At 50.9% G+C, this 27,720-nt stretch overlaps 1 protein-coding gene across 1 annotated transcript; it reads right to left on the reverse strand.

Annotated features, from left to right (window-relative positions):
* Positions 1 to 19,476: 19,476 nt before the first annotated feature.
* LOC120685404 (lon protease homolog 2, peroxisomal) lies at positions 19,477 to 26,933 on the reverse strand. The gene is made up of 17 exons (XM_039967309.1): positions 26,704 to 26,933; positions 25,990 to 26,099; positions 25,784 to 25,892; positions 25,076 to 25,245; positions 24,710 to 24,801; positions 24,241 to 24,420; positions 24,056 to 24,139; positions 23,756 to 23,883; positions 23,470 to 23,671; positions 23,175 to 23,381; positions 22,672 to 22,802; positions 22,082 to 22,295; positions 21,303 to 21,596; positions 21,001 to 21,195; positions 20,533 to 20,778; positions 20,312 to 20,413; positions 19,477 to 20,026 (listed from the first exon to the last, which is right to left on the reverse strand). Exons 1-17 carry the CDS (start codon positions 26,811 to 26,813, stop codon positions 19,943 to 19,945), a joined length of 2,658 nt encoding a protein of 885 aa, XP_039823243.1. The 5' UTR covers positions 26,814 to 26,933; the 3' UTR covers positions 19,477 to 19,942.
* Between the last annotated feature and the right edge of the window lie 787 nt (positions 26,934 to 27,720).

Genomic DNA, 27,720 nt, shown 5'->3' on the forward strand with positions numbered 1-27,720 from the left:
GAATTTTCTAGAATTGCTAAACCTATTACTGAACTTCTCAAGAAAGGTACCAAATTCTATTGGAGTGACCAATGTGAGGCAGCTTTCCGGAAGTTAAGAACTCTACTTACTTCGGCACCAATCTTAGCTCAACCAGATACTACAAAGCCATTCGATGTCTATTGTGATGCTTCGGGCACCGGAATTGGCTGTGTTCTGATGCAAGAGAATCGGGTGATTGCTTATGCTTCTCGATTACTCAAGCATCACGAAGAGAACTATCCCACACATGATCTTGAATTAGCAGCTATAGTCCATGCTTTGAAGATCTGGCGACATTATCTTCTGGGCACGAAGTGTAACATTTATACAGATCACAAGAGCCTCAAATATCTTTTCACCCAAGCGGATCTGAACATGCATCAAAGACGATGGCTCGAGTTGATTAAGGATTATGAACTCGAAGTACACTACCACCCAGGAAAAGCAAATGTGGTTGCAGATGCGTTAAGTCTCAAGGCTCACTGTCATTGCCTCTCTGCTATACCCCTAAGTGAGTCTCTCTATTTTGAGATGGAAAAGCTGAACTTGAGCATTGTACCCCATGGCACATTGGCTCATCTAGAACTTACTCCTACTCTTCGTGATCTGATCATCGAAGCACAAAAGAAAGATAAAGGAGTAAAGGAAATTCAGAGAAGATTATCAGAAGGAGATCCGAAAGTAAACTGTTTCCACCAAGATAGTGAGAATGTGTTATGGTTTAAGAACCGAATAGTGGTACCTAAGGATTTGGAACTCCAAAAGCAAATTCTTGATGAAGCTCATACTTCCCAACTATCTATCCATCCTGGTAGCAACAAGATGTACCAGGACCTGAAACAACGATTTTGGTGGACCCAGATGAAAAGAGAGGTCGCTAAATATGTGTCCGAATGTGACATCTGTCGCAGAGTTAAAGCTAGTCATCTCAGGCCAGCAGGAACTCTGTAGCCTTTGAGTATTCCTGAATGGAAATGGGAAGATATTAGTATGGATTTTATAGTTGGGTTACCTCGGACCCAAAAAGTTTACGACTCGAATTGGGCTGTGGTTGATAGACTAACCAAGTCAGCACATTTTATTCCAGTCAGTACTTGTTATTCCACAAAAAGATATGCTGAGTTATACGTTGAGCGTATCTTATGCCTGCATGGTATACCCAAGACTCTCATCTCTGATCGTGGAAGCCAATTCACTGCTCGCTTTTGGGAACAATTGCATACTTGCTTAGGAACTCGTGTGATTCGCAGCTCTGCTTACCACCCTCAAACAGATGGCCAAACGGAGAGAATCAATCAGATTTTAGAAGATATGCTCCGTGCTTGTGTTTTAGCCTATCCATATAAATGGGATCAATGTCTTCCATTAGCGGAATTTTCTTATAACAATAGCTATCAAGTGAGCATCAAAATGGAACCATTTGAAGCATTATACGGTCGTCGATGTCGAACACCTTTGAATTGGTCTGAAGCGGGTGAAAGAACTATCTTTGGACCCGATGTGGTTCAAGAAGCCGAAGAACAAGTCCGTCTTATTCAAGAAAATTTGAAAATCGCGCAGTCTCGGCAGAAGAGCTACGCGGACAGAAGGACTAATCCACTCGTCTTTAAAGTTGGTGACCATGTATTCTTAAAAGTATCACCTTGGAAAGGCGTGCAAAGATTTGGAATAAAAGAAAAACTAGCTCCCCGCTACATTGGTCCATACCCAATTGTGGAGAGATGTGGTCCTGTAGCTTACCGGTTGAATCTTCCAGCAAAATTTTCGGCAATTCATAACATTTTCCATGTGTCACAACTGAAGAAGTGTTTGAGAATTCCAACTGAAGCTATTGATAGTGACTCAATTCAATTAGAGTCTGATCTCACTTATCCTGAGCATCCTATCAAGATTATTGATTGCAAGGATCGAGTTACTCGTCGCACAACTAACCGATTCTACAAAGTTCAATGGAGTAATCACTCCAAAGATGAAGCTACTTGGGAGCAAGAGGAATTTTTGAGATTCAAGTACCCAGACTTTTTAAACGTTCATCAAGGTACTTCACACTTGAACCATCTCACCTTATACGTTTCTATCGTGCGTGAATCTCGGGACGAAATTCTTTTAAGGGGGAAGGGCTGTAACACCCCAGTGTTAATTTTGGTGCTAATATCATGCTTAATCGCGAATTAAGGCATAAGCAATTTCATTAGCGCTAATCAAGTTGCATAGTGTTTTCCACGTAGCTAAGTTCAATCCCGTTTTTCTCTCTAATCCGAGCTTCAAATCAAGTTGTGCCCAAAAACAAAGTTGTAGATTATCTTGTCCTTTGCAACTTCTAGTTTGGCCAAATTTCAAGCTCCAATATAAAAATTTGAGTTTCAAATGGTCAAAATCGGGTCAAAATCAATTGAATTTGGTTCCTGAGCTCCCCTGTTGCTTGAGCGGCGGCATGCAGAACCGGTGACGCCACGCGTCGCTACGCCGCTGAGTCCTGCCGCCACTTAAGCCTTGTGCTGCGGATGCTCGGGCCAAGTTCGATTTTGCCTCTCCATTCATCTCCCTCGCGATAGCGCAGAGCAACCAAGCGGAGCAGGGCAGCCCTAGCCCCACCGCTCGCTGCACCGGTTGATTCCGGCCACCCCTCGCCGCCGTGCATTGCTCCCCCGCGCCCCAAGCCGCCCACCTCACCCTGCGTGTCCTCCGTCCCTTCCCCGAGCCCGACCGACCCTCTTCTCGGCCGATTTGGCCTTGCGCCGCCGCGGCCGCCATTGTTGCCGCCCGAGCTCCGCCCCCTCCAGTCGAGCTCCACCTTCCAGCCTCCCTCCACTCAAATCAAGCCCCCGGTGATCTTCCTTGCGACCCATCCATGCTCCCCGAGCCTTTTCCCTTTCGATTCCGGCCTTGCCGCCGCCGGTTCGCCGCCGCGGGCGCTCTGCGCGCCGCGCGCCCCGGGGCCGCCTGCCCGTCCTGGCCGTGGGCCCGCGCCGCAGCGCCGCCGGCCGGCCCCCGCCGGCGGGAACGCCGCCGCTGCGGTGCGCCCGTGGCCATGGCTACGGCCATGGCATGGAGCAGGGGTGCTGGGAGCTGGGCTCCCACTTACATGTGGGGCCCGGCTGTCAGCCCCTTTAGGGTTTTCTTTTTATTATTATTTATTTCGGATGAAAACTTTGAAAATGTGTAGAAAAATATAGAAAAATGCGAAAAATGCAAACTAAATTTTGTTAGGTTTCTAAAATCAAGATCTTCAGAGGAAAAATACTCATGCTGTGAAATGTCATTTTTTCCCCTGTTAAAATTTTGGGTTGTGTTTAAGCTAGTTTATTTAATATCGGTTGTTCTGTTTGTACAAAAATCATGAAATATATGCAGTGGCCTAATCTTTGTATGTGTAATCCACTGTAAAAATTTCAGGTGCAGGTGATGTGCACTTTTGTGTAAATCTAATTGTGTTTAGTTTAACTTGTTAGGGTTAAAATAAATGCTTTCTTTCATCAATAAATGTTGGAAAAATTGTGTGGCATGCTTTATCAAAATCATGTTATTCTGATAAATTCTTGTGACTTGATCATATCTGCAAGTTAGGTACTTTCTTTTAATTTGTTCCTAGCTAGGCTCCTTTCTTTTATAATTGTTGTAATTAATTCTTTCATGCATGTGTTTTTGCAACAAAACAAGCCCATGGTTATTTTGATCCATATTGTTCTAGGGCTGTATTTTAATACTTCGAAGCGAGTTTAGTAACTTTTGCTTGATAGGAAACACTTCAGGCTAAAATGCATTAGAATCAAAGCATGTACATCAGTTCTAAACCATTTCCGTCGTAAACCTAGTTGTGAGGTTGCTCCGTAGACGCTTTTGGAGTTTGGTCCATGCATTTCATTGTGTGTAGTGCATTGCATCATTTCATGAGTCTCATGCATGGCATATTTTATTCGTATAGACGCTGAACCCGAAGTCGCCTACGAGCTGATTGCCTAGCCGGTCCAGGAGCCTTCCGCAGGACAACCGCAGCTAGGAGAAGACGTTGATCCAGCTCCCGAAGAAGCCACTAATCCTGCTGACCTGCAAGGCAAGCCCCGGAGCATAACCCCTAATTTCAGTATTCAATATTATTATTTAAGTATTGTGCATTTACGTAGTTAGGAGTTGTATGGAACCCTAGTATGCATGTTTCTCCCTAGGTACCTATGAGTTTTTACTAGTATGCAGGTGTCGTTAGAAATGCTTTGCTAAGTAGGAACTCGGTAAAAGTCGAGTGATTTTCTGTCACTCGCGAGATATAGGTCTTGTTACTTATGGAAATGTTACTAGAGAATGAATTAATGAGGAAAGAAAATGGAGACCGGGCGGAGGAAAGTTGGACATGATTATGGGTTAAAGGAAAGTTGAGTCTCCGCCTATGTCGATTGAGGACCGTTCTGTTGTTGGCCCTTTGACTGAGGATTGAACAGTACTAACCACATGCCGAAAGTAGGAGGTAGTCGAAACCGGTAAGCTAATTACCTAAATTGCGTCGGAATCTGAGTCTCGACCTGCGGTGCTGGGTAGGGATGACGGATGGTGAAGTCATCCACGGGTTCACCGGGTGTTCGCACGTGCGGGGCTCATCAACCGGGTGTTTGCGGGCTTGATTCAGACTTTGGGGTAATCATGGGAACAGTTGCGTGGTGTGACTCGACGGGGTAGCACTGGGCGTGTGAGTTAGGTCCACCTTGCAAGGTTAAATCGGATCGATTCGCCGTGACTCGCGGATATGAGAGCCTTGGTCAATGTGTCGCATCATAGTAAGGATTGAAAGGACAGAAAAATGAAAGGTGGATGTATGGTTATGTTCTTAAAAAGATAATATGATCATCCATGTGTGTATTAGCTATTCAGGCAAATCTAGTGTTATTTATCAAACTAATTGGAGATAAAATATTGAAAGTAAGGCTCCAGTGCTAGTGGCTTTTCAGCAAAAGAACTCCAGAGCCAAAAGCCTTGCATATTTAGGTGTTGGCTAAGTATATAGTAATAGTCGGGTAAGCCTTACTGAGTATTAGAGTACTCAGTGTTTGAATGTAACCCTTCTGAGCAGGCTGTTTTCCGGAAGACTTCGAGGAGATCTGTGCATCCTGGATTGGTCAGCCTCTTCCTCCAGGTTGGACGGTCGAGTGGGTCCCGTCTTCTCCGTGAAGTGCGGGCAGGTGAGCCTCACATCAGTGGGCAAGATGTGAAGCTCTTCTTTTGTCATCGACGTTATCTACCGTACTGTATTTTGAAGCTTGTTTCGAACTGGTTGTATTTTCCGCTGCGTTTGAACTCTGTATACGAAATGTAACCCTGGCTTGTAAAAATTTATTGTAAATTAATTTGGAGACTTTTGTTTAATTCTGGATGTAAGTTAAGTTTGAAAACTTTTGTTGCTTGTAATCACCTGTGCTCGTCTTTTGGCGAGAGTTCCCGTGTAATCGATCCTAGTTATAGCAGGCAGTCTGGGTGTACTGGTGGAGTGCAATAGCGGCGGATTAAGTTTAAATGGTTGATTAGTGCACTTGATCGGTATTATTTGGACTGTTCTGGGACAACTTCTTCGTCCTGGTGAAGTCCGGGAAGAGCAAGGATGAAGTGGGGGCGTACTACTTCCAGACAAGGAGCGATCTGTAGACGCCCTACATCCCCGGGCTTACTGGCGGAAAGTGGGAGGATTGGCGCAAGCAGTGGGTGATCGCCACCACCGAAGACAACGAGCGCCTCGCCATGCCGACCGAGGGACCCGCCTCCGACCGCCAGTCCTGGAGGGCCAAGCCGTCCCTGCCGCCGGCGTTTGACCCCGTGCTAAACAAGATCAAGACGCCGGCGGAGGGCAGCCTTACCTCACTGCACGTGCTCGGGGACTACCTGTAGTGCTGGATCGCCCCTCTGAAGCGGCGGCCACGTCCTGCCTGAAGCTTCACCGGGCCCCAAGACTGCAGCAGGACCCATCGCGGGGTGGACAGTGATCTGACCCAGGAAGGCCTGGAGGTCGTGGTGCGGGCGGTGACGGGGGAGATCTTCGTCCCGGAGCACCTGATCCTTCCTCAGGGTGTCGTTCCTCTCTGCGAGGACTCAAGCCTGAGGACTGCGGTGCTGGCTACTCTGCCGACCCTCGACGATGGTGGGCTAGCACCGCGCCAATCAGGGGGCGACCCGGACCGTGGGATCCGGATCCCCGGTGCGTTCGAGGAACAGGCCGTGCCGAGCGCCGCGGGGTCTGGCCCTTCTGCCAAGGGCAAGCAGGCCGTGGCTAGTAGCTCCACCGCGAGCGGTCCCAGCCAGGCCCGAAGCAGCTCCGGCGCATCGCCGGAGGAGGCGAGCCGGCGCAGGTTGCACCATAGCGACAGGGCCGCTGAGGAGCCCGCCGCAAAGCGTCAGAGGGCCGTTGATGACGCGGGCCAGGGTAGCTCCTGGGCCCCCGGCTCATGCGGGACCCCTGCAATAGCTTTGCCGCCACCACCGCCGACGGATCATGCCTCTCCTCGGCGGCAGCAGCAGCAACAACCTCCACCACCACCGCCACCACAAGGGCAGCAACGGTCGCCCAGCCTCCGTGGATGCTGGAAGCCCGGCGGTTCGGGGTAAGTGTTCTTCCGTTCACTGCTTTTATTCCCGATGCTTCGCTTTTTGCTGAAGAGCTTCTTCTCTTTGTTCGCCAGGGCCTTTCGCCCAAGCAGCTCTTCCGCCGCCGCTGGCTTGTCAGCGGGGGTCCAGGCGACCGGTGCCTCGGCGGCAATGGCGGAAGCGACGGCGGATGTGGGAACCTCGGGTGCGGCGACCTCCACTAACCCGATGGTGCCCAACACGGCGGCGGCAGATGCGCCAGTGCCAGGCGCAGCAACGCCTGATGCGGTGGCCCCCGAGGTCCCGGCTATGGCGGCAGACGCGCCGACACCAGGCGTGGCGGCGGCGAGCACAGCGGCAGCGGGCAAAGCAACGGCGAGCACCTCGGTACCCGAGGTCCCGATGTCTGTGCCAGATGTCCCCACCCCCAGCTCCCAACCTTCAGCGAACGATAGAAGAGGCGACCTCTGCCGCCGAGGCAGCATTCCGGGGGGAGTGGGCAGCTCTAGAGAGCGAGCGTCAGCGCCTCGGCGACTGGCACATCCGCCTGGAGGAGCGCACGAAGGCCAAGGCCTCCCGTGCCGCCGCCGCCCGATCCGAGCTTGAGGCCGACCTTGAGTCCTACAGGAAAGGGCTCCGAAAGGTGTTCGACCGAAATCCGAGCTCGAGTCTCGAAGCCAGGGACTCGAGGTCCGCAAGTAGGAGCTTGCCAAACTCTCCGAGTCTCTGCATCGATGGCGCAAGGAGCTGCAGGAGACCACCAGCCAGCAGGCTGTTGCCGAGATGGACCTTGAGGAGGAGAGGAAGTCCCTTGCATGGCAGGAATCTCTGACCACCAAGATGGAGCAGGCCCATGCGCGCCAACGCGAGTCTCTTAAGACCCTGAAGGAGTCAGCGGCGCAGAAGAAGGCCTCGCTCCAGGAGAAGACCCGCCAGCTGGAGACCGCTCAGGCGGCACTGGATGCCCAGGTGCAGGAGGCGGTCCAGGAGGCAGCCCGGAAGCTGTAGGAGGACCAGCGCATGGGGGCCAAGCGAATCATCGACTGGGCGGGCGAAGCAAGCTCAGCTCTGGTGCCACTTGGAATGAGTCCAGTCCAAGTGGCGGAGCCGCTAGCTTCAATTGTTGATGCCCTCCCGGTGCTGGACTCTGCTTCAGAGAGACTCCGGCGCCTGGAGCAGATCCTCGTTGGCCACCTTGAAGCCGAGGGCCGTGAGCTATGCCAGATGGTGGCGGAGTACATTTTGACCTACCTCCGGAGCCACGACCCTGCCTTCTCGCTAGCCCCCGTCGTCGATGGTCCAGTGGCGGAGACGGAAGCCTCCGCTTAGGAAAGCGTGCAGGAGGTCGTCAACTTTGTAGCTGCTTATTTCAAGCGGGAGCCTGCAGATTCCTGAGCTGGACCATCACAGTAGTAGAACTTTTGTTTTTTGTATTATGTAAAAACATTGTACTTGTTGAAATTTTAATAGAAGAAATTTCAACTTAGCTATTTGTCAGTTGCTCTGGTTTATGGTATGCAGCACCCCGGCGCCCTGGCCCCCTGGTAGATAGGTTCAGTTGTTAGAACCTATCTGCCATCCGAGCCAAGAAGGCGCTCCAGACCCCCCCTATGAGGTTGAACAAGTGTTCTTGGGCATAGGTGTAGCACAGATTGTAAGTCAAACCAACGACTTATTCCCTGAATATCAGAAAAAACTATAGAGAGGAAAATCAAACACGTTGTGATGGTAGTAATGATACTGCAACTTAGCTGTTTGACGCATGCAGAATCGATCCTTGGTATCTGGCTCAAAGCGAACGTTCCGGGCCCCCTGGGAGACAGGCTCAGTTGTTTGAGTCTGTCTACCACCGAGACTGGACCTCGATATGCATGAAGCCTGAAAGCGGATGCCGGGGCCCCCTGGTAGGTAAGCTTAATGGTTTGAGGCTAGCTACCACTAGTCAAGGCTTAACCTTCATACCACTCAAAGTCAAAGCTTAGTAGCAGGCCCGCGTGACCTATTCTTAACCGGCCCCCAAGCTAGTATGAGGTCCAGAGCTCCGGATACACAGGTCCAGGCAGCACGATGCTTGTTACAGTGTGGTGGAGTGTGTAGGCTTAGGGTATAGAACCAGGCTAAGCCGCTTCACAGGGCTCCGGACCACTCCAGGAAACAAGCACGACTTTACCGGACCTGGCTCCGACGTTCCGGACCCCTCCCTAGCAGTGGGTGAGGCCATTCTGTCGTTCTCGATCCTTTGAGATATGGAGCTGGACCTGTCGTGTAGGACTTAGGAAGCCAACCCTTGAGCTAGAACGAGGTCCGGGCCCCTAATTACCCAGCCTCGGGTACTAGAGCACTCGTTACAGGGTGGTGGAGCATGTAGGCTTTGGGTACGGACCACCCCAGGAAACAAGCACCCCTCTCCAGAGCAGGTCCCTAGGGGTCCAGACCCATCTCCCAACAGCAAGGGGGTCCGGACCTGTACGGCAGTCCGGCAACTCAATACAGATCTTAGCTGTAGCGACAAGAGTGGAAGTCCACGCGGGGGTTAGAAAGGGAAAAGCTCGAGAATCGAAATGCGAAATAAAATTTTGACACAAAGACAGAACTGGGACCAAAATTTTCCTTCGCGACTTGATATACATGGCTTGCGCGATGGATGCCAGAGGCCGGGTTTATGAGGGCGGACCTCTACCGCTCTGGGCCGCGCGTTAATGCTAGCCGATGGTGCGATGGATGCCAGAGGCCGGGTTTACGAGGATGGGCCCCACCGCTCTGGGCCGCACGCTGATCCTATCTTATTACAAAGAAAAATTTCATTTCCTGCTCTGTCTAAGCATATAACTTACGCAGATGCTCTATGTTCCATGGGTTGGGTAGCGGTACCCCTTCTTCTGTGGCAAGGCGAACGCATCTGGGTCGGCAGACTTCTGTAACCTTGAAGGGACCCTCCCAGCTGGGGAGAGTTTGTGGAGCCCTGCTCGGTTCAGGATCCGCCTTAGGACGAGGTCCTCTTCCCGGAGCTCCCTACTGTGTACAAACCGTTGATGATAACGCCTGAGCGCCTGGTTGTAGCGTGCATTTCGGATTGCTTCTCGCCACCTTCGTTCGTCAACGAAGTCCACATCGTCATGCCGCAGTTGTTCCTGCATGGATTCATCAAAATCCTGGACCCGTGGTGAGCTCAGGTGAACTTCCGGGGGAAGGCATGCTTCAGCCCCGTAGACTAGGAAGAATGGGGTCTCCCCGGTGGCTCGGCTGGGTGTGGTCCGGTTGCCCCATAGCACGCATGGAAGCTCATCAACCCATTTTGCACCATGCTTCTTCAAGCAGTTATAGGTGCGGGTCTTGAGTCCCCTAAGGACCTCTGCATTCGCTCTCTCGACCTGTCCATTGCTGCGGGGATGTGCCACAGACGCAAAGCATAGCTGGATGCCGATGTCCTCGCAGTACTCTTGGAAGAGTCTGCTTATGAATTGGGTCCCGTTGTCCGCGATGATGCGGCTTGGGACCCCAAATCTGCACACAATAGACTTGAGGAATGCGACTGCTGATTTTTTGGTGATGTTCACCACAGGGGTAACCTCCGGCCATTTGTGTGTATTTGCTTTGCATGCAACTGGCATGCTTTGCAGGACCTTACCAGCTCAGGTGCATCCTGGAGTGCTGTCGGCCAGTAGAAGCCATACCGAAAGGCCTTACCAACAAGCGTGCGAGATGAGGAATGACTTCCACACTCGCCTCCATGGATCTCCGAGAGCAACTCGCGGCCCTCTTCCTGGGAAATGCACCGCATGAGGATACCATTGGTGCCACGGCGGTAGAGATCCCCTTCTACCACCGCGTAGCGTTTAGCCAATCGTACTATGCGCTCAGCGGACACATCATCATCAGGAAGGATATTGTCTTTCAGGTAGTCCCGGATCTCGGAGATCCATGCATCGGGACCTCCCTGAGCAGGTGGGAGTGGCTCTATGAGGTCTCCAGGGTCCTCAACAGCGCACACAACCCTGGGCGGGCACCACAGATGGAATGCCGCCGGGACCGCTAGCTTCGAGGTGCTAGGTTGATCCCCTTCACCCAGTTCGGCAGGCTGGGCGGTAGGTCTCAGCAACCGTCTTTCGAAGACGCCCTCGGGCACGGGTGCCCAGGTAGATGCTCTCGCGGAGAGATCATCTGCTGCTGAGTTGAATTCGCGGGGAACATGTTGCAGTTCCAAGGCGTCGAAGTCCTTCTCGAGCTTCCTCACGTGAATGAGGTATGCCGCGAGCTGGGGATTGTTGCAGCTGCAATCCCCCCGGACCTGCTTGATGATTAGCTGAGAATCTCCCTTCACCAGGAGCTGCCGGACCCCAGAGACAGAGCTTCTGTCAGGCCAAAGATCAAAGCTTCGTACTCTGCCATGTTGTTGGTGGCCTTGAACTCAAGGTGCACCATGTACTTTAGTCGATCTCCGTTTGGGTCGATGAGGACCACACCAGCTCCAGCCCACTGCTTGCGGACGGACCCGTCGAAGAAGAGTGTCCCGTGGGGCTCGGTGAAGACTGGTGTCCTGACTTCCGTCTTCGGGGGTCCGGCATTGAGGTCCGGACCCCCAGAATTGCTTGGGGAAGGAGTCCATTCTGCTATGAAATCAGCCAGGATTTGGCTTTTGACTGCATGGCGGGGCTGGAAGTCCAGCTGGAACTCAGCCAACTCTGCTGCCCACTTGGCGATGTTGCCCGTGGCATTGGAGTTGTGCAGGATCGCTCTCAGTGGATAAGAGGTCACTACGACAACTCTGTGTGCCTGAAAATAGTGGCGCAGATTCCTGGATGCAATAAGTATGGCATAAATAAGCTTATGCGTCTCAAGATACCTGCCCTTTGCCTCGTGGAGGACTTCGCTGACATAGTAGACTGGCTTCTGGATGGTCCAGACCCTGGCCACCGGGTCCGGCTCGCCCTTGTCCACCACGTCAGGTCCTTGGGCCCCCAGCGGTTCTGGGTTCCCATTGGGTCGAAGCTCCTCCGGACCCCTTGTCCGGGGTCCGGACCTTCAGACATAGGAGTGGCTGCCGGACCCCCATGTCCGTAGTCCGGCTCACCATCCTTGACCGGGGGGACCCTGGTGTCCCCCTGGCGAGCTTGCTCCGTCCTCTCGGCCACCAGCACCATGGTGACCGCCTCTGCAGACGCAGCCAGATACAAAAATAGCGTCTCACCTAGCTCTGGAGCCACCAATACTGGTAGTGAGGTGAGGTGCTGCTTCAGTTCCTGGAAGGCTTGTTCAGCCTCTTCACTCCAAGAGAATGGACCAGACCTCCTCAATAGCTTGAAGAAGGGGAGGGCCCACTCAACCAGCCTCGAAATGAAGCGGCTAAGAGCGGCCAGAGATCCACTAAGCTTCTGGACGTCCTTGATGCGGCCAGGAGGCCTCATCGCCTCGATCGCCTCGATCTTGGCTGGGTTTGCCTCGATGCCTCGATGTGAGACCAGGAAACCCAGCAGCTTCCCTGCCGAGACGCCGAAAATGCACTTCTCAGGATTCAGCTTCGTGCGCATGGCTCGCAGTCGGTCGAAGACGAGGGACAGGTCCTCAACTAGTGTTGACCCTACCTTAGTCTTGACTACGATGTCATCGACATACACCTCAACTATATCTCTAATTAAATTGCAGAAAGTTTTGTTCATAGCTCGCACAAACGTGGGTAAGGCATTCCACAGACCATATGGCATGACAATATAGCAATAAAGTCTATCCACTGTTACAAAAGCAGTATGTTTCCTATCCTCTCTAGACATCTGAATCCGGTGGAAACCAGAGTAAGCATCTAGGAAAGACAAAAGGTCACACCCGGACGTGGAGTCCACAATCTGATCGATACGTGGAAGAGGATAGGGGTCTCTAGGACATGCCTTGTTGAGGCTGGTGTAGTCGATGCACATCCGAAGCTTCCCATTGGCCTTTGGGACGACGACCGGGTTGGCCAACCACTCGGGGTGGTGGACCACCTCGATGAAGCCAGCGTGTAGCAGCTTGCGGACTTCTTCACGGATGAAGTTCTGCCGCTCCAAGGACTGCTTCCGAGGTTTCTGGCGTACCAGCGTGGCGTCAGGGTAGATCCTCAGATGGTGCTCGATCACTTCCCTGGGATCCCGAGCATCTGTGACGGTTCCCAGGTGAACACGTCCACATTTGCCCGGAGGAAAGTGATGAGCGCATCTTCCTATTTCTCCTCCAGGTTCCCCGCGATGCGGGTGGTCCGGGAGGAATCCGCTCCGACCTCCACGGTCTTCACGGGAACATTGTCCGGGTCGGACGGTTGAACCTTATGTGCCCTGGCAGGCACCTTGGCTCACGAGGTGGATGGGTCCTCCTCGGAACGTGCAGCCTCTGCTGCCCGAGCATGCAGTTTCTCAACTGCAGCGATGGCAGCGGTGCGATCACCCCGTACAGTGAGGACACCGATAGGAGAAGGCATCTTCAGGACCAAATACCCGTAATGGGCAATGGCCATGAAGCGGTAGAGAGCCGGCCTGCCAATGATGGCTTTGAACGGGAGGTTCACCTCCGCAACATCGAACTGGACGCTTTTTGTGCGGAAGTTCTCCTCGGTCCCGAACGTGACCGGCAGAGTGATGCTCCCCAGAGGGAACACCGTATGTGGGCCCACTCCAGAGAATGGGCGAGAGGGAGTCAGCTTGGACTCCGAGATCTGCAGCTGCTTGAACGCTGCATAGCTGATGACGTTGAGGCTAGCCCCACCGTCAATTAGCACGTGATAGAACCTGATGTTGGCTATGACAGGGGCGGTGACTAGAGGTAGTACACCAGCCCCGGCCATGTTCTCCGGGCAGTCAGATGGCCCGAAGGAGATGGTGGCGTTCCTCCACCTGTGGTGCGGCGCCGCCTTCGGGACCCCCGGCTTCGCCGAAAGGACCTCTCGACGAAGGGTCTTCACGTCCCGCCGGGAGACAAGCTCCCAGCTTCCGCCGTACATTACGTACAGCTTCTTGCGGCGCTCCTCGTTGTCAGAGTCGGAGTTGTCGTGGCTGTAAATGCCCTTCAGCTCCCGAGCGGGGGATTGGTACTGTTGACGCTCCTTAGCGCCCCCGATTTGTATACCGCAAGCGCACGGTTTTGTGTAGCTTTTCACTTAGAGTATTCCCCCAAGGTTTATCAATCCACGGAACCAAAGAGACAAGAAACAATCTACTAGCATAGAGATTCCTTTGTGTTGATGTGGTGTAAAACGAATCTAATCTATTAAAATCGACAAACACCGAAGGTAGCAAGAGAAAGTTAGAGATAACCACTCTAGATCACCTAGATCATGCATATGTTGTAGTTCCAGCTAGATGTAGTGAAGTAAGATAGATGTGAATCTCAATAAAAAGCATCTTTAAACTCAAAAGCTCCAATCCGATCCCTCGATACCCCACCTACTTAGTGGCAACGTCCTGTCACGACACCACCCCTTTCGACAAAAGTACCCTGAAGCAAGTCGAACCCCCTTTGGTAGTTCTGCCATGAACCTCTAGCCACCATAACTACAAAATCATGCTAAGCGATCTATCTCGATAATAGATCTAGGATGAAGCAAACCCAAAGAAAAAAACAAAATCGAAAGAGAGAACATGGTCGCTAAACATTCGGAATCACAAATAACTTCACCATGAATGATTGTACATCACAAGATCACAACCGGGGCCCTACCTTGATCTTGATGATCCTAACTCCAGAACTCCGACGTGGTCTTCCTTGCAAGGTTCCCACGTCGGCTAGGGCAAACCCTAGACAACTAGCATGACCCTCGGCTCTCCGAGAGGTGTCCCTCTATCTTCTCTGCTCCTTGGCGTCGTCTCTCGAATTGATCTCTCCGTGAACCTTGGGGAGGGGTCTTTAAATAGCCTCAGGAAACCCTAGGTCAAAGGGGAGGTCGAACCGACCTAAAAAAGGGCAGGGCCGGCCGGCCCAATGGGCCTAGGCCGGCCGGCCTAGCTCATTCCTTCGCCGTCTCGTGTTCTTCTTTCTCCCAAAGTCTCCTGGAATCTTCTAGAGTTTATGTCTTTAACGATTGCACCCCATTAGATGTCGTTATCTTCGAGATTTCTTTGAGGAAAAGGATAGGATAGAAAATCCTTCCTTAAATATCTCTTTACTTTGCTTAGCCCCGAAGTATCTTGATCTTATCTTGTGGGCTTTATCCTTTGGGCTTCATTGGAGGGTGGATGTGCATGAACGGGCCTCTAATCATCTTAGCCTTCGATCCTTTGTTCGGGCTTTGGCCTTTGTCTTTCTTCGTGTCATCGCGTGATCGTGGGCCTCGCCATTTCATGCTCCAAAATTGGTCAAAAACCTGCAAAAACGAAGTACCTCCAAAATATATGTGCAAACGCGAAAACGACCAATAATTGGGCCGAGGTTAGGATGGTTAGTGATTCTGATATTAAATTCATGCCATTATCAAAGTTAAACAGGGGATAAAATGGATACTTAAGGAGCGCCAACAGGTACCCCAGCTCCTTCTCCCAGGCAGCGGCCTCACTGTCGGTGGCTTTCTCCTTGCCAGAACGCTGGCGAGGAGGGGGTGAGCCGTCCTTGGAGGCCTGCTCACGCGGCCCACTGACCCGCTTCGCGAGTTCCAGGATCTCGCGGCAGTCAGCGGCGCTGTGACGAGCGATGGGATGAACTGGGCATGAACCTCCATTGCCACCTTGCTGGCGCGGACGCTTGCCATGCGCATTTTGGCCCCCAGCCGCTGCCGCAACTGCTGGTGCCGCTGCCGCAGCAGCTAGTGCCACTGCTGCAGCGACCGGACTGCCGGCTTGTGGCTCCTCGCGACCCCGTTTCTTGTTCATCTTTTTCTTGCCACCGCCCTGGACGGTAGCTCCGGAGCCACCAGCCTTGGCGTCTCCATCTTGGGGGGCTAAGTGCCATGCGCGGCCCTCAGCGGCCCTAGCACACTTGTCAGCCAGGGAGAAAAGCATGGTAACGCTTTCCACCTCGTGCGTCGCCAGTTTCTCGAGCATCTTCTCATCACGTACCCCCTGATGGAAAGTAGTAATGATTGATGCGTCAGAGATACGAGGAATGGTGCCCTGTACCTTGGTGAAGCGCGAGATGAATGCCCAGAGCGTCTCTCCGGGTTTCTGCGTCACGGCGTGGAGGTGAGCCTCCACACCATGCTGCTGGTACGCACTGGCGAAGTTCGTAGTGAACCTCGCATAGAGCTCCTCCTAGGACTGAATCGTCCCCGGAGTGAGGTTCATGAGCCAAGTCCGGGCTGGCCCAGTCAAGGCTACATGAAAGTAGCTGGCCATGACAGCGTCGTTGCCACCAGCTGCTGTGATGGCGGTAACGTACACCTGCATGAATTCCGACGGATTAGTGGTACCGTTGTACTTCTCCGGCAGGTGCGGGCGGAACTTGGACGGCCATGCCACCGCGCGGAGGTGATCCGCCAGCGCAGCGCAACCCACCCCAGCCACCGGGGTGCCCGCCTGTATCCGGGCGTTTCCCGGAGGCTTGTGTGCCGCTGCATCCAAGTCGGCGTTGAGGTTGCGGCCCTCGATGTTGAGGTGGCGTTCTCGCGCCCTTTCCACGGAGATGCGGGCGTCCTCACCCGTACGCCTGTGGTTGAGCTCTGCCCGCAGGTCTTCTGTTCACGCACCCCTCACCGTGGGGGAGCGCACAGAAGCCGACACACCGCCCTGGCACCGGTGGTAGGGTACCACCGCATTGCCAGGCGGAGGTCGTTGCCCAATCCTTGCAGAACTGGGCGAGGCCTGAGCCAGATGGAGGAGACGGTCAACGTCGTCCCACCACTGCCTCAGGGTATCTGGCGAGGCTACAGCGGCTGGAGGGTTGCGAAGCAACTCCCTAGCTACCGCCAATGCTCCACCGCTCGCAGCTTGTGAGGGGGCCCTTGACGGGCGCCCTGACTCTCGCCGACGTGCAGCGCGCGCCGCTGCCGACGGTGGCTGCTCCACGGGCACGGTTGCCCCTGGCACAGGAAGGCGAGAGGCGCGGATGACGCCACACCCTCCGTCATCTCCACATCGTCGTCGTGGTGGGAGTGCTCAACCACCCGAACCATGGAGATGAGCAAGAGATGAACTAAAACTAGCTAAAGCTGCCCCTACCTGGCGCGCCAAATGTTGTGGTGTGCAAACCCACAGCCGGGTGGCGTAGTGCACCCTCCTAAACCCAGAGGGTGAGTATTCGGGGGGTAGCTAGGATTAGTCCGATCTAGATGGAAGAACACGATGAACACAGCAGGTTTAGAGTGGTTCGGGCCGCCGGAGCGTAATACCCTACGTCCACTGTGTGTTGTATTGCTTGTGCTCTCAAGAGGTTGAGAACGGGATTGTTCGGAGTGAATCCGAGCTTGTGTTGTGTCTGCCTTCGCTTGGCCTGGCTTTACGTACTCCTCCCTTTTATATCTCAAGGGACGAGTGTACATAGCCGTTGGGTCCCCGACAGATGGGCCCAGCAATGTAGTATAAAATAACATACTGTACAGATATTATGGCGTTGCAGGCGACGGAGACCTTATTCCTGGATTTCCTTGCTTTGCTCGTGGGAATCTTCCGTCCGGCATAGCCATGCCCTATCTTGTGCCAGGGCGTAACCTGCGGCGTAGCTGAACGGGCTATGTAGCTTGCGGCGTAGACGGTATGATGAAAGGGTGTCGTGCCGTCGTATCCATTTAATGCGGCAGACGGGCTCTGCGTGGATGCGGCGCATGCGGCTGCACTATGTACCTCGATAATATGCGGTCTACAGTAAGGCCTAACAAAAACTGCCCCGTGTACCGCGGCGGCAGAGCACGCCTCAACCACCCGCATTGAATGCGGTGGGTGGGCGAGTCTTCCAGCGGAAAACTCGCGCCTCGCCTGCGCCTGCGGGACACGTGGCGCCCCCGGACCCCGCCCCGGCGGTATATTGGTTCTACGCGCGTGGGAGGTCCGGACGGACACGGGGAGGTCCCGTACCCATATGGGGGGTCCGAGCCCTCGGCTGTTGGCGCGGAGCTTCCCCTCCTCAGGGACACGTGGCGTCACCGGACCCGTTCCCAGAGCGGGGAACGGGTCCGGGGCCATTGGCCTAGTGAGGTAAGAGCCGAACCCCTGGGGCCCGGCTGCTCCGCCCCTTAGGGCGTAGTTATAGATGACTACGCGAGTCCTGCCTTGCTGCAGTAGGAGTGGGTATCCCTGCTACAGGGTACCGACAAGGCCAATGCCTCAACGCCGGCACCTCCATCCCCTTCCCCCTCGCTCTCCCCTACTCCCACTCCGTCCCCTCCTCCCGCTCGGCTATGGCGCCGCTAGCACCTCCGTGCCCACTCGTCTTGCTCGGCCGCGGGGACCTCTGCCCACCTCGTCCGGCTCGGCCGCGGCGGCGCCGGCTGCTTCGCCCCCTCCTCCCGCTCGGCTGTGGCGGCGCCAGCTGCTCTGCCCCTCCTCCCGCTAGGCCACGACGCCGCCAGGAGCTCCACCCCTCACGTCCGGCTCGGCCGCGGCAGCGTCGCCAGCTCCGCCCCTTCCTCCTCTTGCTTGTGCCGCAGCGCCGCCGTGGCCCGTCGCCGCTTGGCCTCCCGCCCGGCCCTGTGCTGCTGCGCCTCGGCTCCCGCCACCGCCCAGCCTCCTGCAGTCGGCGAGGCTGGTGGAGGAGAGCGCGAAGAGGCCGCGAGGAGAGACGCAACGTGCACGAGAAGGGGGAGGGCAAAGGTAACCCACATCCCGCGGCCGCCGCCGGCCACCTGCTCCCCGGCCCCTCAGGCTGCTCCTGTGCGTCCGTCGCCGCCCACGTCGGCCCCGCAGGCTGCGCCCGCCGCCGCCGCCGGCCACCTCCTCCCCGGCCCCTCAGGCTGAGCCCTGTGCGCCCGTCGCCGCCCACGTTGGCCCCGCAAGCCGCGCCCGGCGCCGCCGCCGGCCACCTCGGCCCTGCGGGCTGCACCCCGACGAGCCCCACCCGAGGGCAAGGGTGGCAAGAGGAGGCCGGAGCCGCGTGGAGCCACCAATTCATGGCTCCTCCTCACGTGTGGAAGCCGCGAGGGGCTCCAGCAAGGGCTCCAGACCTGGAGCTGGTGCCAAAACCACCGTTTGGCAGGGCTCCGTCTGGAGCCGCTCTTGGAGCCGCTCATGGAGCCCCGCCAAACAGGGTTTTCATGTTCACATTTCAACCAATAAGAGTAACAGTTTAGACAGCTGCTGTCTATTTGACATACAACTAAATAGACAACTTTATAATAGTTTAGACAGTTGTTGTCTGTTTAGTTGTCTATGTGATAATTAATACTTACTCTAGTTGATATTGTTTTGTATGGGAGACCGAGCCAGAGCAGTAGACGAAATAGTAGACAGCAACACACTCTTTTCTCATTTAGTGATGGCCACATCATCTCATTTTACTTACATGGACTTATATAGATAATTGCTGTCTAACTATTGTAGTTCACATGTAGTAATTTAAAAGTTGAGAGATGAATTTGAATCTTGCAATAAAGTTTTTATTAAGGGATCAAAATAGCTATTTTGCCTTAGAAAACCTGCGCACTCGATAGTCTCTGTGTCTGTGGCATGCATCAGGTTGACCTACAATATCAGCCTTCAGCTTCGTGAGTTAGTTTGTAGTCATTGAAATTTTTACCTCTAGGTCCTGTTTAGTTGGTAACTAAATAAAATAACTAATTACACAGTTTGTCTATAATTTGCGAGACGAATCTTTTGAGCCTAATTAACCCATAACGGGATAATAATTATCAAATACAAAGTGTTACAATACTTTACACCAAAAAATTTACACATCTAAATAAAACCCTAATATACTAATACATCGGCATTTCTACTAGATCTCCCCCCCCCCCCTTTTTTTTGTGCTTCATCATTAACAAATTTCTGGTTACATGCCAACACAGAGTGTCATGAAATGGCGAAGGTGGGGGACGGTTTATTCATTTTAAGTAGTTCATCGGTATATATACACTTGAAGGTAAAATTCGCCAAGCATAATTCGACTTCGACGCAGTAGTTCCACAACCACGTATTAACTATATTTCGCCTGGAAAAGATTCCATACACCCAAACTAACAACAGAGTAACAAACAAGTGGACCTCCCAGCTTTGTACCCCATCTATGCATAATCTCTATAAACAAATATGGCAGGGAATCCCAGTGGAAGTGTCTGCACATCTCCCAACTGCTCTGAATTCTGATCAGTATACACATCCAGATGTGAATCTTAACCGACGTGGGCGTGCCAGAACCTGCGGTGGCCAGAGAGCTAAGCCATCATTATCTCACAGCATTGCTCGTCCGTGGATACCTGTACCGTGATGATGATGATTCACCAAAGAAAATACCCATATCAAACGCTGAGTTGGTGCTATAACTTGGAGCGCAATCTCAATGGGCATCCATCTTCGAAAGCGTGGTCGAGTACTTCCTCGATGCGCTTCACAAGCAGAATCTGCCAGCAGCAAAATAAATATAAATCAGCAACGAATGTTTGAAGAATATGATAAACTTAAAATAAATATAAATCAGCACCGAATGTTTGAAGAATATGATAAACTTCTTCCATAACTACCTTACTCATACGAAGAGTAATACAACATACACAAGTATGAGAAAAATGCACCTTGACACAAGTTAGTGTTAGTAACTTAGTATCCACAATCAACACAACATTGGCGAAACTACAACAAACAGGAGGCCTGAGCAATCTCAAGCAAGCAACAATGCAACCGCATACCTCCATGCCAGACAGAATGGGTGATGGAACCTCAGTCAAGTCCTTCAAGTTCCTTTCAGGTAAAATTACTCTCTTGATTCCATAACGATGTGCCGCAAGTACCTGCATTCCACGAAAGATTGAAGTTAATAAAGCAGAAGAGTACCATATGAAAATGGCTAAAACTTCCACAGTTTTGAAGTGAACAAGAAACTAAGGAAGCGATATTAATGGCCACTCACCTTATCTTTAACACCACCAACTGGCAACACAAGCCCCCTTAGAGTCATCTCTCCAGTCATAGCAGTATCTGCTCTGACTTTTCTGTTACTAAAAAGTGATACTAGTGATGTTACCAATGTCACTCCTGCAGAAGGGCCATCCTTTGGTACAGCACCAGCAGGAAAATGTATGTGAATATCACGGCTCTCCAATAGGTTGATATCAGAAGTAGGTGACAAGTTCAGGTCAGCAGCTCTTGCTCTCACCTGTAAAAAGTCAAGGTTGTTTTCGTAGTTGCACAACAAAAATGGCGCTTGAGATACCCCAATAAACAAAACTAATTACAAAATGTACTTTCTCATGTTTCCTACAAATAGTATTTTGCAAAGGAACATACTGTCAAGATTCCGCAGGTTCAGCTAACAGAGTTAAAACAGATATAGCAGTAGGATTTCATCAATGCAGATAAGTGATAAGAAGATCCATACCCATGTCAAAGCTAGCTGTGCCGACTCCTTAATAACATCACCAAGCTGTCCAGTCAAGTGCAAGTCACCCTTACCCACCATGGCTGTAGCCTCCACAAATTGAACTTCCCCACCAAATGAAGTCCAAACAAGCCCAACTGAAACTCCTGGGCTTGCTACACGATCTGCAGCTTCTCTATCATCAAATCTAGGAGGCTGTAGCACAATATCAAGTACAAATTCAAATAACACAAAAGGAAGGTTAGGAATTTGAAGCTGTCCATGAAATTAGACTTAAACCATGTGTAAAGATAATAACATACCCCAAGCACTTTTTCTAGCATAGCTTCATCAACAATCATAGGAGATGGATTTTCATAAGTATTTGATATATCATGGCCCATAGGAATAACTTCCATTTCAACTTCACCACCATCAGCAAGCCTCGAATCCAGCAGAGTCGTAGTAATTGGTTGTATTTCCTTGCCAAGTCTAAGAGTGTTAGCTTGCTCTGCAACCTTGACAGCAGCTGCTCGGGCCAATGCAGCTAGGTTCCGCTCAAGATTACGTACTCCAGCTTCTCTCGTGTATCTCTCGATGATCAGTTTGACCATAGCCTACACACATGATGGCAATCATGCAATCAGGGATGCATGCGATCAAGAAGTTCATTTGTCAAGTGGAAGTTCATTTGTTGTAACATGTCAAAAAGGTAGAATATACGTTTCCAATTTGTGATCAATGAGCTAAACATAATGAAAGATATCTCAAGATACAGCAAAATTTTCTAGCATTAACTGGACAAAAGCATTCCATACATACACTGTTACATTGCTCATATTTTCATCACCAAAAATAGAATATCATCTCTCCATACATAAGCAAAGAATAGCATCTGAAGTTGTCACCATCAAGTGACCATAAACTCCCTTATTTTTGCCATCAAAACACTACATGTTTTATAGTAAAAAAAGGAGCAGCATGAATATTATGTTTGCGATGAAGGCATTTTGGCATTCGTTACTTTTATGAACACAAAATCAATACAGTATAAAGAGTGCAGAATAGGAAAGGTGCAGCGAAAGCTGCAGCTGTTACATACCTCAGGAATCTGAAGATACGCCGAACTCAAGCCATGCTGCTCCAATACCCTTGGTATCAGATGTTTCATGGCTATTTTGAGCTTCTCTTCAGGTGTGTAACCTGGTAGCTCAATGACCTCCATCCTATCTAAGAGAGGAGGTGGGATAGGTTGCATCCTGTTGGCAGTTGCAACAAATATGACCTTTGACAGGTCGAACGGAACATTCAAATAGCTGGTGAACACATTAAGGAATTCAAGTATTGACCACTAGTCTATAAGACCACAGTTCAAGAAAGAACAATCTCAAAGACTCTAGCGAGTACTGAATTTACAAATAAGCCATCTCAGCACACTCTCAAAGAATTATGTGAGTATTAAAGTCACAAATAAACTATCTCACAGGCAAATTATGTGAGCATTCAGGTGGTGTAATTATTTGACTAAATCTGCAACCCTCACACTAAGTGGCATGGAGACATGATGAGCTCGAATAACTCACACATGACAATTGCAAACATTATCTAGAAGTACAACTGTGTCTAATTCGTTCAAAAATGAACAGACAAGTCATAACTTCACTAATTACGAAAAGACAAATGAAAGGATACTGGTCATTGAATGTTTTGTTCTGTTCAGGATCAAGAACTTCTAGTAGTGCTGACGCTGGATCCCCACGTACATCAGAACCAGTCTTGTCAATTTCGTCGAGAAGCATCACTGGGTTGCTGACAGATACTCTCTGCATTTTTATTTAATCAATAGCATATGAGCATGGCATCGCCTGAAAAATGTTTATTCAAATAGTATCTTGAATATTCCAGGTCATATCTAGGCTTCTAGTTGATACTTTGTAAACTGTGCTACCAACCATTATTTAATAGAATGAAAGAGGGACCTAACACTGACAGCAGTCAGCAGATATTTTTGAAGTAGCTGTTGAGTATTAGAATATAAGTAGGATAGATGAGCATCTCTAAAAAGGTGTAGGTTAGAAGAACAGATAGTTTAGAGAGAACAGGTATTAAAAATAAGCATAATTACAGAACTAATTGATTCTCCCAGTGTTATTGCCTGTATAGCTACTCCAGAAATGGGAAGAAGAGGATTGAACCTTGAGTCCATCAATAAGTCTCCCTGGCATGCTTCCAATGTATGTCCTTCGGTGACCCCTGATATCAGCTTCATCCTTTACACCACCAAGAGAGATTCTTATGAACTTCCTGTTCAGGGCCTTTGCAATGGAGGAAGCCAAAGATGTCTTCCCAACACCAGGTGGCCCCACAAAACACAGCACTGGACCCCTGGCATCAGGTTTAAGCTGCAAACAAATTGATAGATCTCCATAAGACATAAACTATATTAACCAGATCCGTACATACGAGTAAGATACAAGTCAAATTACCAACCTTACGAACAGCCAGATACTCAATAATCCGCTGCTTAACTTTTGTTAGCCCATAATGATCCCAGTCAAGACTCTCTTTTGCAGCTCTAAGGTCGAGCTCCCTTTCTTCACTGACCTTTTGCCAAGGAAGGTCGGCAAGAAGTTCTAAGTAAGCTCGAGAGCTACTGTATCCTGGTTGCTGAGGTTGCATCTTTCGTAGGCGCCTGTAAAAGAAAGCTGGCTAAATATAAAAAGCTCCAGTAGCACATGCGTATGCAAAAAGAGAAGGATATGGCAGGATAGGTTACCTCAACTCCCTTTGAGCATGCTTCCAAATATTAGCAGGCATTCCTGCGTTCTGCATCTTCCTTTCCAATGCAACCACGTCGTCTTCATCATCATCATTATCACCAAGTTCCTCTTTGATAGCCCTCATCTGCAAATTAGCAGGCTCATCACATCAGAAGTAGAAGTGTATGCTGAAAATAAACAGACCTGAAAACTAAAGCTACCAACATTCGCTTGCAATTTGCAAACGTGCAGAACATACAAACATCCCAAAAATTCTAGACCCTCAGGCATGGATAATTGGAGCTTAATTAGCGAACCTGCTGGCGCAGTAGAAATTCTTTTTGCGACTTCGACAACTGCCCCTCAACCTTCTGCGTTATTTTCTCAGCAACAAGAATCGACTGCCAAACAAGCAAAAATTAAACAAATCAATGAATACCTTATATGACAGAAGTCAATTACAACATTAATCATTAAACAACAAACTACAAGGCATCTTCACCTGCAGGTGTCTGTCCACAAGTTCAGTTGCCTTTGAAAGTCTAACTTTCAAGTCAACTGAATCCAGCATGGAAAGCTGCTCCTCAAAGCTTATTTCAAAGCTAGCAACAAAGATATCAGCTAGCCTATAAACAGGAACGGTATCAAGAAGCACCTTTGTCCTACTAACTGTCTTCTGCTTCTGCAGTCAAAGGTCAATCATAATTTCAAGTATTTCACTAGCATAGAACACAGGCACCATGGATCACATGAAGAGGCAGCTGGCAGCATTGATAAGCAGTAGAAAAATATTTCTCTCAGAATTAATGTTTCACCATCTCACATGGATCCAGATGCACAAAAGTTAATCTGTCACTACCCACTACTACCATTGAATTTTCAATTTTTTTTCTGTAAACTCAGGGACCAACCAAGACTTGAAATCTTATACAAGTAAAGAAAATATGCAAAGTTCTGCTCAAATTATTTACCTGTTCCAGAACAGAAATTAGTTCCATGGCAGTAGCTTTGAATTGTCTAGAAAGAGCAATGAGGTCTGGGTCTTGCTCCGCCTGCTCCAATTCTAAACATATTAGAGATGTAAAAGTCAGTTTCATAAATAGTATGTTTGAAATGACAAAACAGATAAAAATCACATAATTATTTAGGAAAGAACTTTTTCTAGATATGCTAGCAGCTAAAAAAAAGTTATAGCATGAGAAGAAACTGCACTTATGGTAAGGTTGTCTAGAAAAAAATAATACGGTTCTACTAGCAGCCATAAACTTACGATTTATGATGATGCTTGTTGATTAAAATTGTGAGAATAAAACAAGTTTTTCATTTGAAAAGTTTACCAGTCTTTGTCATGTCAAGGCGTGAAACACGGGCAACATGGTATGATCCTCTTGTACTTAGTTCCTGAACACTGAACCTACATAGACCTTCAAGAACAACAATGTATGTGACCCTTCCACTTGGCTTCTCTACCCCTCTGGAAAGGTGTAAAGCTCTAGCAGCAACTCCCCTGAACATGGAGGGCAAAGAAAAGTTAAGCCTAGATTGAAACAAAAAAATGGATAAGGTGTATCAGAATAGATAAAAGATGCATAATATAAGTTATCTATAAGCCATCATATTTCATCTTATTATGTAATCGTAGGTTGAACGTAGCTTAAGTTGTAGCTGGAAATGGCAAATGTCCAGAGTTCAACTAATCTTTTGTAGGAGGAAGTAGGTTGAGCACACATAAACATGGTGTTAACCTATGATTAATTGTGCATGAGTGGAATGGAATGCACCCTCATATGATTAAACTTGTTAACAAAAACTGCAAAAAGTTCCTGGGACAGATAACCATGTGAAGAATATTGCTCACTGCCAATCCATTCAGTCAATTTACTTTATCATAGACCACTGCAGGATAATAAAGAAACAACAATTGGCCTCCATCTAAATGCAGCATAACACCACATAGTAATATCTACCAACAGTCAAACGTGTTCATAACCTAGTTCACGATAAAATACATGGATCAGATAAGCAAAGATGCTGATGTCACACACTTGCTGTGCCAGTGAATGGGCTCCTTCCCATTCTTTGTGTCCTGCTTTGATGTCTCCACCGGAGAAACGCCAGCCTTACTGCTTCCCTCACCTGAATCACTGCCCACACCTGCAAAAGTAATAACAAATTAGTAAGTAAATGTATGTCCACAGTGCCCACCACTTCGCACATATAGCAAAATTCGAAGCTTTAGCGTATATCTCACCAGGAGACAGCAACGATCCAACAGCTCCAGCCTCCAAGTCCCGCACAGGAAGTACCCCGATCAGGCCCTTCTCCTCCTTCTGCCAGAGCTCTTGCTCCACTAGCTTCACACTGTAGAGCAAAACAATCACGAAGATGAAGTCAGAATCAAAGTCCAAAACAACCCGCACTTTCCCCTCTCCGTGTGAGTCGATACATTACAATAATACAGTAAGCTGCCTCCCAAAAGAAGCTCAACTACAAGTGACCAAACTGCACCTAGAAAAGTCGGGCACTAACCGAAAGGTGGAAAGCTGGACGCAGAATCTGTCAGTCTCAAAACCAAACTTGAATTCAACGAGAAAACTGAAAGCCCAAACTTGAATTCAACGAGAGCATGCAACAAGGAACTATAAATTTGTCCTCTCTCAAACCAGAAAACCAAATTCTACTTAATTCACATACTGCTCCAAAATTGAAGCATAACAAGCCGCAAATTCGTAGCAAGAGGAGTTAATTAGAAGCCACACCTGACACGTGCCTAATAAACAGTTCCGACGGGGAGAAAACCTAACGAGTTTAAAACGAAGTCCCTGAACTGAAAACCATGCGCCCAATACGCTGAGGGAACAGAGCGAATTAAGCCCAAAACAAAACTCGAATCCCACGCCGCGGCTGATCGGGCGTCTCTAGAAGCTCTCGACGGTTGGTGCCGGCGCGGGCTTTGCGCGCTCACCTGCTGGGGTTGGTGCAGCGGATCCGCACGATGGCGCCCGGCAGGAGCACCTTGTTGCGGAACGGCAGTATGGCGAGTCGGCCGGGCAGCTCCACCGGCGAGTCCGCCATGGCGGGCACTCGAATCGCGTCGAAGTCGAGGTGGGTGGGGAGGCGCACCGGCGTACGGCAGAGCAGAATAAAAAAAAACTGAAGAAAAATTGGAGAGTAAGAGGCGAAAGGTAGGAGATGACGAGGATATTTATGGGACCCTCCGAGCCGAGCTCTATTCATCAGGCTGGGTCAAGGGTTGCTTTGCGGTGCTGGTGGTGGGCCCGGCCGGCGGGCAAGGAGCCCTCCGGGTGCGAGTCGTTAGGCTCTCCGCAGTGGACTCTGGATCGCGCTCTCTACACGTTTTAGAGTTCCTTTTACCGCAAAAAAGTGCTGCAGCGGCACTCTATAAGGCGCTCTCCATCGTTGCGTGCGGGATTTCCGCGCGCCAAAGCTGGCGCGGTAGCGGCCGCTCTCTACCGGCGACGTGGCGTGGGGCCCGCCTCCGTCCGTTGCTCCCGAGCATCCCTCCCGCGCTCGCCCATGGCCGCCCCCGCCGCCGCGGCCGCTCCGCCACGCCGAGCTCGCCCGCGCGGGGCTCGCCCGCACCGCGGCGGAGCGGAGCTCGCCACGGCGGCGCTGCTCGCTCGCCTGCGGGCCGCTGCAGCGCCGAGCTCGCCCGCGCGGGGGACGGGGCGGCGAGCTCGGCGCCCACCCAAGGCAGTGAGCCGGGGAGGAGGGGCCGCCGGGAGGGGAGGGGCTCGGCGCCCACCCAAGGCCGTGGCGGCGCGGAGGGAGGGGCGCGGCGAGGAGGCCGAGGAGGAGGGGCCAGGGCGGAGTAGCCGGAGAGAGGGAGAGGGAAGACGACCGCCGGTAGCCGGCCCTGCTCGCCTCGCCATGGCCGCTCGGAGGGGTGCCGCCCGGCCGCCGCGAGGCCCGCCGCCCCGGCCCCACGCCAGCCGTGCCGGGCGCCGAGGCCATGGGAGGA

This window comes from Panicum virgatum, chromosome 2K (genome assembly GCF_016808335.1).
Source record: "Panicum virgatum strain AP13 chromosome 2K, P.virgatum_v5, whole genome shotgun sequence".
NCBI lineage: Eukaryota > Viridiplantae > Streptophyta > Magnoliopsida > Poales > Poaceae > Panicum > Panicum virgatum.

Bases quoted from the DNA above. Each gene is read 5' to 3' on its own strand.
- LOC120685404 (XM_039967309.1), bottom strand. From the start codon at position 26,813: ATGGCGGACTCGCCGGTGGAGCTGCCCGGCCGACTCGCCATACTGCCG. The intron at 26,100-26,703 runs GTGAGCGCGCAA...TTTGCTCTACAG, and splicing joins CGCTGCACCAACCCCAGCAG to TGTGAAGCTAGTGGAGCAAG. The intron at 20,779-21,000 runs GTATGGATCTTC...GACTTTTTACAG, and splicing joins CACAGCTAGCTTTGACATGG to GTGAGAGCAAGAGCTGCTGA.